The sequence below is a fragment of the Equus caballus genome, unplaced genomic scaffold, assembly GCF_041296265.1.
Source record: "Equus caballus isolate H_3958 breed thoroughbred unplaced genomic scaffold, TB-T2T haplotype2-0000700, whole genome shotgun sequence".
NCBI classification, from domain to species: domain Eukaryota; kingdom Metazoa; phylum Chordata; class Mammalia; order Perissodactyla; family Equidae; genus Equus; species Equus caballus.
Window position 1 is genome coordinate 10,512 of NW_027221971.1, and position 11,509 is coordinate 22,020.

General features: G+C 60.7%; 1 protein-coding gene across 1 annotated transcript; it reads left to right on the forward strand.

Moving 5' to 3' along the window:
- The first annotated feature begins 475 nt into the window (after positions 1–475).
- On the forward strand, positions 476–11,254 carry LOC138922297 (ral guanine nucleotide dissociation stimulator-like). The gene is made up of 14 exons (XM_070259044.1): positions 476–1,455; positions 1,894–2,010; positions 2,875–3,065; positions 4,518–4,630; positions 4,764–5,125; positions 5,908–6,123; positions 6,483–6,586; positions 7,064–7,130; positions 8,662–8,715; positions 9,134–9,208; positions 9,773–9,805; positions 10,171–10,292; positions 10,499–10,602; positions 10,928–11,254. The coding sequence occupies exons 1-14, from the start codon at positions 1,321–1,323 to the stop codon at positions 11,083–11,085; spliced, it is 1,851 nt and encodes a 616-aa protein (XP_070115145.1). The 5' UTR covers positions 476–1,320; the 3' UTR covers positions 11,086–11,254.
- The last annotated feature ends 255 nt before the right edge of the window (positions 11,255–11,509 follow it).

An 11,509-nucleotide genomic window follows, 5' to 3' on the forward strand; every position in this document is an offset into this window, starting at 1 on the left:
AGTCTGCGTTCATTTGGGTTTCTCTCTCACAACACTGCTCCCAAAAGTTGCACCTCTGAAGTACGAATATTGAACTTCTCCCGGTTTCCGTGGTCTAGGCATTGGGCACGGCTTAGCTGGGAGCCTCTGCCTCCAGGTCTCCGTGAAGCAGGACCTTCAGTCTCAACTGAGGCTAGACTAGGGGAGGATTTGCTCCCAAGTCACTCACACGGGTGGTGTCAGGAGTCATTGGGACTGAGAGTCTGAGTCTCCATGTGACTGTTGGCTGGGCGCTCCCTCAGATCTCGCCTCCCTTGGCCTCTACATAGGGCAACTGAAATCATCGCCACTTGCTATCTCATTTCCAGAAATGTGACAGAGAGAGAGCGCAAGAGATGGAAACAGAGGGGGAGATAAAGGGAGGGAACTCAGGAAAGCAAGCAAGAGGGAAGTGACAGAGTTTTTGTAATTAAAACTTGGATGTGACATTCCATCAGCTGGGCTGTATTCTATTGCTCAGAAACCAGTTACTCAGGATGTAGTGGTTCCACAAGGATGTGCACAGCAGGAGGGAGGGAGCGCTGGGAGCCTTGGTGGAGGCTGCCCACCACATAGGCCGACAATGAGGCGCTTGGGTCTGGTTCTACGGCCAACAGGAGACTGGGAAAGGTTGAATGCTAGTGAATGACAATATCTGAATTTCCTCGAACTTCCAACCCTTGAAGGTGCAGAGACCTGACAAGGAGCCCCCAAGGGGCAGGGACTTTTCCCAAATCACACGGCTGGAATCCAGGCCTGTTTGGAGAGGTATTCCCGACTGCATCCACCCCTTCTTGTAATTCTTCCACCTCTAAGTTCGGGGACCAGACCCAGGCGGCACCACCTCCCAGATATGGGAGGCGTTATCACATGTCCACCCGAAGACGTCCCTGGGAATGTGTTTCTAGCGCCATCCCATCGTGCAGGTTGGGAGACTGGGGAGGCCCTGAGAGGCACAGTGGCTTTTCCAGGACACAGAACTGCTAGGAAAAAGGAGATCCGAACTGGGCGCTCTCTCTTCAAAGCTGGGGCGCTGGTTCCGATCCCAAGGAGCTGTGGGGAGGGCTGTGATGGAACTTTCTGTACAGCTCGGGAGATGACACGGGCAAGGAGGGTGAGCGGTCAACAGCCCCGAGGGGGCTTTGGGTGGGTCTGATGGAGGGAAGGGCCCCCCATCCTGGAACCTTGGAGACATGACCTCACTTCCTTGGCGACCGACCCCAACAGAGCTTAGAACTCTGGTCACCAGGCAGCCATTTTGTACACATAGCCCATTTGACCAGAGACACTCGACACAGGAGGATGTGTTCGTGTATCCCCTCTTTGCGAGGCTCTGGCGCACAGAGAGCCAACAATGACAGTCTTCTCCAGCGCTGTCGACATTGGCTGAGACCGCACCTCCAAGACCTCAGGCCATTCGGAAGAAGGAACCCTCAGGTAACACAAGGCAGCCCAGGGCGGGCCACTCCGGGTCAGGCCACAAGTGTGATCCCACCCTCCCATGCGGGCAGCCCCACACCCCTTGACCCTTATTGTGTGTGTGTGTTGGCGGGCATGGAGTGACGGAAGGCAGGGATGAGCGTGGAGCTACCCTGGACGGGAGCAGACGGTTAGGGCTTGGAAGCCTGGCGGTATGTCGTGTTCATATCCCGGGTGGTGGCTGGCAGGATGGAAGGTGAGTGCTGGGAGCCAAGCCGCCCTACCCGTAGGTGAATCCCAAGCCCGTGAGGTGTCATCTCATTCGCTCCCTGTCTGGAGGTCTATGCGGATGCCCCTCTGTCTGTGCTCGGTGTGCGGGAGAGTTTTCCCCCTGTGGGCAAGTGCAGGCAGGCCCCTGCTACCTGCCGCCGCGGCCACCGGACGCTGTCTTTGCAGAGCTCCACCCAGGAGATGGTCCAGGAGCTGGCGCATGGGTCCTACGGCTCCATCTCCCTGGACAGGGGGCAAGTGCAGCAGACCACCGACCTTGCCCGGGGCTGGACTGAGGGGAGAGTGAGTGACACCCGGGGCCCTGAGATCACCGGGGTGTGTCCACAATCCAGAGTCAAATCTGGAGCCCTCCCCTGGACCCGCCCAGGGCTTTCCCACTGGAGTGTCCCAAGGGCCCAGTCCCAAAGGAATCTGGACTTCCACGCCTCCTCACCAGCTACCTAGGAGGGTGGGAAGTCGCTCTTTCCTAACCCTAGGCGGAGTAGACAAAACACTGATGTTTGCGCTTCACACTCGGCCAGGGGCATCTTTGAAATCTGCCATTTTCTGAATCTGAAACCTCTGTAACGAGGGTCTCAAACCTCCCTTTCGTGTAAAAGAAAGAAAAACCAGCGTCCTTTCTTGTAGTCAGCCAGATCCTCACAGCGTCTGTCTGCCCGTGCACTGTCTCCCGACTGGGGAGGGCTGAGGTTCCCACCAGACATTTCCCTTCATGTCAGGAGCACATGAAGCCTCAGGTGGGGGAGCGGGGGAGTCCTGCAGCCCTGGCTTAGGGCGGTTCTCAGTTCCGACGCACAGGACCCTGAGCAGCCACTTGGCAGCCCGAAGCTTCCGTCCTCTCATCTCTAGAATGGGGATGTTTGTGTTGGATTCGCTGGTCAGTGCTCTTAATGCACGCTTTGGTGCGGGGCGGTCTGTCCTTGCCAAGCCAGCCAAGTGTCCTGAGGAACTCATCGTATAATCCTCCCCCCGCCCAAACTCAAATTGGACTTTTCAAGCCTGGAAACCGGTTGGCTGTGGGCAATCCTGTCCCTCCTCTGCACACATCCCTGAGGGGCTCACAGTTCCTGGGGGACCTCCAGACCTTGACTTCCTGGAGGTTCACGCTGGTGCTGGTGACTCTGTGTCCTTCCTCATCTCACCCAGCGCGGAGAGTCACTCGGGCAGCGGAATGAGGCCTGCAGGATGCGGGCCCTCCAGGCAGGCCTGCTGGAGAGGCTGCCGCCGTCCATAGGACCAGCCTTGGCGCCTCGAAACATGGCCAACGTCACCACCATCGTGTTTGACTGCGCGGCTGTCCTCACCTCCCACGGGGTCCTGGACCACCTACTTGCTACGTGAGTGCCCAGCCCCTCCTCAGCACAGTGGTGACTCTGCCCACTGCCAGCTGTGTGTCTTGGAAACGGCCCTCCATCTCTCTGAGCTTCGATTGCTCCTCTGCAAAGTGGAGTGGGAGAGGATAAACTTCATCGGGTTCTGGTGGGCACGAATGGGATGAGCCACGGCAGGTGCTTCCCTGGGGCCTGGCTCTACAGAAGGGGCTGAGAGACGTGCCGTGGTTGTTCCTGGTTATTCTTTCCCTCTCCCCGATGAAGAGCAGTCTGCTCCCCCATCGCTGGGATGGGGCCTTTCTGAGTTTGCAAAGGCACACGGAAAGCACTCTGGCAGGGAGTGTGGGATTCCATGCAGCTGGTCGTGGGGCGGGTCCTTGGAGTAGCCAAGGAGGGGTCTCCGGGGCCGCAGAGGGGCCCCAGGCCCACTCAGCTACCGGGGATGCTTCTGGTTGGAGTTCATTCGAGAACACTGTATATTAAGCACCTGTGACATGCGGGAGCTTTAGAGACACTTGGCACAACGCAGTGAATGAAGCAGACACAGCCCCTGGACCCCCGCAGCAGCCTGAGACTCAGATAGTCACACACCATATCATCCACAGATCCTGTCCCCCGCCTGTCCCAGGGGATGCCCTCCTATGCTCCTTTACGACTGGAGGCCTCTTCCCACGTTCTCATGCATGATGGACCCCAGCGCCAACTAAAGACCTGAGTGTTCTTTGAGTGCCAGACGAGGGCCTCCTGTCTCCACAGAACAGGGCTGGGGGAGAACAAGAGGACAGAGGACTGTGGCTGGGGCGGGCCCGGCACAACTCTGATCTCACTCATCTTTTGATTCCTCTGGGAGGGCTGAGGTCTGATGGCTTCTACTGCAAGGGGATAGGAGTGAAAGAGAGCTGTGGGTGGGGTCCCAGAGCCCCTGGGAACCAGAGGGGAGGCTGGCTTGAGCTGTTCCCTGGCGACCCATCCCCACCACAGTCCCGTCTCCCTCCGCTTCCCCTTCTCCATAGCCACCCCTTCTGACCACCACCAGCAGGCCCAGAAGAGAAGGGGTGTTAGCGAGCCGCTCACACATCGGCCTCAGTCCTCAGTCCACTTGCACAAGGGCGTGGAGGGCTGGGCTGGACTGTGTCCAGCCTCTTTGCGAGAAGAGTGGCAGTGGGAAGAAGAGACTCACACAAACCCCGTGTTCCACCTGCTGGATGAGCAGGCCTGCCACTGCCAGGATGGCCACACAGGAGTCAGCGCCGGGGTGGGACTCCCCCCTGGTGGAAAGGGGCAGGCACAGGGCCCAGACCCAAAGCAGGGTGCCTTGGGAGGACAGTGTGGAAGCGACGGCCAGGCCTCTGGCTCTGTGGCCCAACTGCTTCCGCCCAGTACCGCGTCTTCTATGGTGGGAACCTGGCTGGACCCAATGCAGGATTTCTGGGAGCCCACGCCCTTTCCCTCTTTCAGGATGCGGCTGGCCTCTCTGCGTGTCATCTGGCCTGGGTCGCACCTGGGAGGCCCTGCCTACCTTCCCCAGGTCCAGCTGCAACATCTGGGGCCCAGGAGGGCAGAGCTGGAAGGTGAGGGCACAGCAGTCTGGGAAGACTGTCTGCGGTGGGGTTCACGGGCTGGGGTTCCCTTCAAGACAGCGGAGTCTCTCCTGTCTTGTAAAGTCGGGTACGTAGGTGAAACTTTCTCTTTCTCCCGCTGCAGCGCCAGTTCCAGAGCTCCTGCCGGCTCTAGAGCCAGAGCAAGGGCCAGCTCCGGGGCCAGAGGCAGCTCCAGCTGTAGTTCCACCGTCCGCGCCGGAGCTGGAGGCGGCCTCACCACCAGCAGCCTCACCTCCAGCAGCCTCACCTCCATCGGCCTCTCCAGGGCCGGAGCGAGCGCCATCAGCTTCAGCCCCAGTGCCAGCTTCTGAGCTGGAGCAAGATGCGCCATTGACTTTTGGACGATCTCTGCCTCCAGCTGCCGAAGTCACCGCAGAAGCGAGCGCCGAGCTGAGAGAGGAGAGGCCTAAGCTGCTGGACTTCCCTCCGAAGCTGGTGGCCGAGCAGCTGACCCGGATGGATGCGGTGAGCAGCGGGGCTCTTGGGCTAGGTGGGGCCCGCCTTGGTGGGCCATCAGCTGCCCCAGACCTCCTGTTCCCTCAGCCGCAATCCAACGATGTGGGTGCAAGTCACAGCTCCCCCACTTACCCACCGGGTGACCTGGGCCACCTTCTGGCCCCCAAGTCCTTGCTGTCCCCACATGGACAGTAGAGAGCACACCAAGGGCGGGCACCTGCTGGGCAGAGTGGCTGTGCGGATGGATGAGGTCGAACAGAGAGGAAGCGGGGCAGAGAATAGCCCTCTGGTGGGGGAGGGAAGCTCACTGGAGTGCTGCCAAGTCCTGGGTCACTCACCCATCGGCCCAGGAGGCCTCAACAGCCTCCGTACTTATTAGACACCTAGTGCGTCCTTACCGACATGGAAGACAGGCAAACAAAGCCCATGGTTGTTGCTGCCTCGGGGGAACGTGCAGCTGAAAGGGGAGTGGGACCAGGGGGTGATGAGAACGGGTGGAAGATGCCCCTTGAGATGGGCAGGTGTGAGCCGTGTTCTGGTGCTTGGGGGAAGCAAGACTGGGCTGCGAGCCAATGGGACTTCTCTTCCCCGCCCCTATTGGGTCCTCGGTCATCCTGCGCTGGGCGGCCTCAGCGGACACAGACAAAACCCAGAGACTCCCAGAAGCTTCAGGCCACCTCCTCAGGTTCCTGAGCTGCAGCTGACCAGTGCCTCCTGCCTGGGGCTGCGGGGGCCTGCAGACTCTGAGCTCGGGTGTGGCAGGGTCAGGTGACAGTCCCCATCCTCCCCAGGAGCTGTTCAAGAAGGTGGAGCCCCGCCACTGCCTGGGTTTTGTGTGGTGCCAGCGGCCCAATGGGAGCAAGGAGTACCTGGCTCCCACGGTTCGGGCCACTATCAACCAGTTTCTTCACGTGTCCGGCTGCGTCATCACGACGTGCCTTGGGGACCTCAGCATGACGGCCCAGGACAGGGCCAGAGTCGTCGAGCTGTGGATTCAGGTGGCCAAGGTCAGTAGCGGCAGGGCCCAGGGAGCCCCTCCCTGGAGTCAGGGGGACTGCCCCTTCTCCTCTCGCAGCTTTCAGCCTTGAAGTCGGTGGTCTGGGCCTCGGCAAAGTCCTAGGCCCCTTGCTGCCAAGGGCCTGCTGACCTTGAGTGCTGGTCCCAGTGGTGGGAAGCTCCCTTCCCGCCCTGGGTTGAGCTAAAATCTTCCTGCCCGCGAGCGTTACTCATCAGCTCCCAGGTGTGCCCTCCCTCGCTTCCCTGGGCATCTGCCTCATCCAGGACAGCAGAAGCCCACGAGGGGACACAAGCCAGAGGAAGCAGGGCTCCAGCCCGCCGTCGCAGCTCATTCCCTTCCCTTCCTCAGGAGTGCCGAGTCCTTGGAAATTATGCGTCCCTGCGTGCCATCGTGTCTGCTCTGCAGAGCCCCTCCATCAGCCGTCTGCAAAAGACATGGGGACGAGTTGCCAGGTGGGTAGGCCGTGCTCCATCCAAGCACCACCAGGGCGGACCAGACATCCCCCGTGCGACTGCCATGGACCCCTCATTCAGCTAGGACCATCTGGGAGGCAGCGGACCCTAGGGATGGGGACTGGCCTCCTTGCTCGGGTCTCTGAGACTCTCTGAGACCCTAGGCAGTGGCTCCCCCCTTGTCACATCCTGGATTGAGCCACACTGGAGATTTCCAAGGGTGTACTTCGCAGCAACGGAGCCCTCATCGGCAACCAACGCTGTTAGAAACAATGTGCTCAGTCGGAGTGGGAATGGAGGCCCCAGGTGACCGCAGGAGAGCCTCCACCCGAGTCCCACGGTGACCTCAGAGCTCCGAAGAACCCGGGGAAAACCCTCGTCCAGGCCCCAGGCCCTTTGAACCTTCCGGGTTCTCAGCCAAAGGCATTTCGCCTTCAACCGCCCCGGGTTTTCTTTCCTCCTTTCCTCTCCCCTCAGGAAGAGCTCTCGAAAGTTGAAGAGGTTCATCAAAGACCAGTGGGTGAGCAGGAGGCAGCTGGTGAAGGTAAGACGGAGGCTGCACATCTGGAAGGAGGGGGAGCGAGAGGGGAGGGGACCCGGCAGGATGAGCTTTGGTTCTCCTGTCACGTGAAGTTGGTCAGGAAAAGATGGACAGGAAGAGGGATGTGCTAGCTCCATGGGCAGGTGGGGGCAGTTTGGGACAGGAGGCCAGGGGCATGGGATAGAATGGTGCGGGCTGGACTGTTCCAGGAGGCTGAGGACCTGGCAGAAGGTGCCGGTGTCTGGCTTCCATGCTGCTCCATCAGCTGCCCTGCATCTTCCTCCTGGCCACTGGCTGGAGCGAGTGGGCGGGCTTCCTTTCTTCCGAAGTCAGCCCAGTCTGTGCTCAGGAAGCCAGGGCCCCACTGCTCCTTCTGTCTTCACTGTGCCTCGCAAGAAGGGCACCCTGCCTGCCTGAGGGATGGGCACTGCCGGATCCCACGGGCCGGGGGCACTCAGGGGCTTCCCAGCCTTGGGACGGACACTGGACCTGGGACAGATCTGTGTCCCCTCGGTGACTCCCCACTCTGGCCCCTAAAGTGGGCGCTGCAGACAGTCCCAGTGGGATGCTCACCCAGGTCCTTGTTGGCGATGACATGTGCCCCGGAGGGCAAGGGCAAGTGCCCAGGGAACTGATGGCTTCTTCAGGGATCCTTCCCGCCCAGACGTCAGAAGTTTCCTCGTAAAACAGAAAGGAAATGCCACCCCGCAGTGCCCTGGTCGCCCCCTCCCCTGCTAGTCAGACGTGGCATTCGGGGTCCCCATCCTGAGCGGATGAAGAAAGAATTCTGTGCAGGGGAACTCCCTGAGGGGATCCTAGGGAGCTGAGGGCTTTAGCAAGGCCTTGGCCTCGGCCTGGGATCAGAGACTCCTGGGCGTTGGGGCTGGCAGAAGCCACTTGACCAGGCCTCCTGAGACACCTCATCTCCCTCCATCCGTGGCTCGGCCCAGCTGGGGGCCCGAACACAGCCTGAGAGTCCCGAGGACAGCACTGTGGTCAGCGGCTGGGCAGAGGGTGGTGTGAAGGCAGAGGAGACAGGGGCCTGTGGCTGGGAGGGGGAGCAGCCTCTCCTCTGGGGCCCCCTGAGCAAGTCCCTGCCCCTGTGTGGGCCTTGGTCTCCTCATCTGGGAGCCAGAGGGAGATGAGCCGTGGTGCAGGCCTCACAGTGGGTGCCGAGGCTCAAGGGTGGGGAGGAATGTGGGGAGCTTGGACCTGGCTCCAGAGGCAGGCTTGAGCGGAGAGCAGTGATGACGGTCAGATGACGCTTGGGCCTCAGGAGACTGTGGGAGGCAGACAGAGTTCGTCAAACCTTCCAGACGAGGTAACAGGTTCAGGGAGGCCTGGGCGGGCCCAAGGTCACACAGGAGTGAGTGTTGGAGCTGGGATGGCTCTGGAATCAGAGCACCCTGGAGGCGGGAGCCGCAGGGGCACCAGGTGACTGGGGCCACATGTCCAGGGTCCCCGATCTGGGAGGGGTCTGGGAGGACACTTGGAGGGGAGCGTCGGCTCACTGGCCCTGTCAACACCCTGGCAGGAGGCGACCTCTATGTTGACCAGCCTGGAGACGGGCCCCACAGGTGCCCAGAAGGTAAGGGTGCCTGTGGAGGAGGGGCCCAGGAGTCGCAGGAGAGGGGACTCCCCTTCCTAGCCGGAGGTCTCTACCAGCAGAGAGGGAGCCTTTCTCCTCCAGCCCTGCTCCTGGTGCCACAGACCTGAAATGCCTGCATTGGAAGTGACCAGGAGGAGGCCTGGAACGGATGGGCGCACAACGGATTTGGGACAGGGAGGGGCGGGGACCACGTACCCTGGGTTTTGCCAGAGCCGGCTGCTGGGAGGTGCCTGGAGGAGTTTGGGGTTCCTGGAGGAGAGAAGAGGAGGAAATTGGGGGGAGGCCGCCTAGGTGGGTAGCTTGGGCTGGGCAGGAGGCTGGGGTGAGGAGTGGAGGAGAGGTCTTTGACGGCTCCTGAGAGCGGGATCTCATCACCGTCTCCACCCCGCTGGCACAGGGGCTCATCCCCTTCCTTGGCACATTCCTCAATTACCTACTGCTGCTGGACACCAACATGGAGGATTACCTGGAGGTGAGTGAGCCTGGAGGTGGGGCTGGGGATCAGGATTCGGAGATTTGGGAGGAGAGACTTGCACTGAGGCCTGAGCTCACAACCCTTGGCAGAGTCCTCTCGTGAGGGCCTCACAGCCACCCCGGGAGCTGGGTGTCATGGCCATCTTAGTGATGAGTGAATATAGGATCCAGGTGAGCCGCCAGTCCAGGCTGCCTGACTGCGGAGCTGCTGGAGGGTGTGTCTGAGCTGGACTCAGCCTCTCCCTCAGGCCCCGCCCCTGCAGGGAGTGAAGCCAGGCCCCTCCAAGGCAGGAAGCACACGAGTGGCTGAGCATCCCTTCCTGCCTGAGGCCTCAGTCTGTCTGTCTGTCAGAGAGGGCTGTCTTAGAATGTCCCTGAGCCATAGCCCCGTGGCCTCCTTGCTCTGGAGCTCAGAGTCTTGCCCGGGACCCATTCCCGTTTCTGGTAGCGCCTGCTCCCTGGTCGACCCTGCTGGTAGTGCAACCTGAGAAAGGGTGGAGACGGGGGCTAGCTATGGGCTAAGGGGGCTGTTGCTCATGGGCTTTGGCTCTCTGCCTTCCAGGGAAATGAGATCAATTTTGAGAAAAGGAGTGAGGTGAGCAGCTGTGGCCTCCCCGTGCGGAGGGTGGGGCTGTGGCAATCAGAGACTCCTCCGGGGAAGACCTTCTCTGGCCCGATGCCTTGGGCCTTGCTTTCCTTGGGAGAGTTCGGCACCCAGAGCTGGGAAAGCCGTCCCATTGGTGCGTGGGGGAAGGGGCTGGCACCAAGGACACCTTCCTGCAGGAGGAGCTATTTCAAGCCAACTGTGAGAACGAGCAAGTCCTGCACGGAATTGGAGGGAAGGAGGGTTCCCATGTGGGCCAAGACCCCAGACCAGCTCCTTGACCCTCTTCTCACCTGTCTGAGTCCCCAGCACGGTCCCCCACCCAGGCCCCGTCTGCATCATGTCCTTTCTCCCAGGAATTCAAAGTCACCGAGCAGATCTTCCTGCTCCAGGAGGCAGTCCATCTTTACCACATTGAGGCTGAGGAGCGATTTGGGGCCTGGTTCGAGGCCATGGAGCCCCTCAGCGAGGATGAGAGGTGAGGCGGGGCAGGAGTTGGTGAGGGCAAGGCGGACTCTCTCTGATGGCCAGCTCCAGGGAGCCCGTGCCCGTGGCTTCCGGGTCAGTCCCGGGGCTTGTCGCATGGTCACCCGTGGGGCCCTGGGACTCCAACTGCTGGCCGTCTCTGGGAGGGTCACCTGAGGTGTGGCTCCCGGTAGCTGAAAAGTCCCCTCTGTCCTTTAGCTACAGCCTGTCCTGCCACCTGGAGCCCCCACAGGAGAGGGCCGGCAAGATGCGCCGGTTTTTCCTGCCCAAGAAGAACCGCGCGTCTCTCAGCTCAGGGCTCGGTGAGTGTCCAGACAGGCAGGGACTGAAGCCAGGGGCTCCGGAAAGCTTCGGGCTAAGCACGGGCCTAGGGAGATGGACAGCCGGCACGGGGATCCCAGCTCCACTGCTGACCAGGCCTGTGAGGGACAATTCCCTTGACCTTTGTGGGACTCAGCTTCCTCTTCTGTGAAATGGGTGAAGCGAAATGCCAGCTCCCATGTCAGGGACAATGGGGTAGTGTTGACTGAACACTCAGGACAAGGTTTGGAGCAGAATGCAGTGGGGCTGAGGTGTTGGGCTGGGATACTGGTGTGACCCCCCCAATCATCAGTGTCTTCTCTTCAGTCACCAGACCCCTGACGCAGAACCCAGCAACAGTGGCAGATCCCGGTCCTTCCAACAGCTCGAGTGCAGCCTGCTCTTCAGCGGCGGGGACGCGGCTGGGAAACACGCGGGGCCCCAGGCCGGCTCCTCCCATGCTGATGGGGAGAAGAACATTCTAAGCCTTTTCCTGGGAGCCCTGGAGCCCAAGAGGGAGGGGACGACCCCACCCCACAGGCCTGGCAGCTCCACCCCAGCGCCTGTTTACCACTTGGGAAGGGGCCGTATTTCTTTCGTGTTAGTAGTTAGTGCTAGTTTTGAATTTGATGTTAAAATCCTGTTTCTGTTCCAGCCTGCGAGTCACGGTCTGGTTCTTTCCCCTCCTGTGCTCGTGTCAAGGAGACACAGACTCTCGCGTTCCTCCTGGAATGAAGAAATCTTGCAGGGTCTCGGCTTATTGTATGTGAGAGAAGGGAGAAGGGCCAGGCCCCTCCCTGGATACTGAGGGACACCTCCGCGCCCCCCCTTACTCAGAGGACGGCTTCATTTCAGTGTGGTTCACGTGGGCCAGGAGCAGAGACAGCACCCAGAGCTCCTGGCATTTAG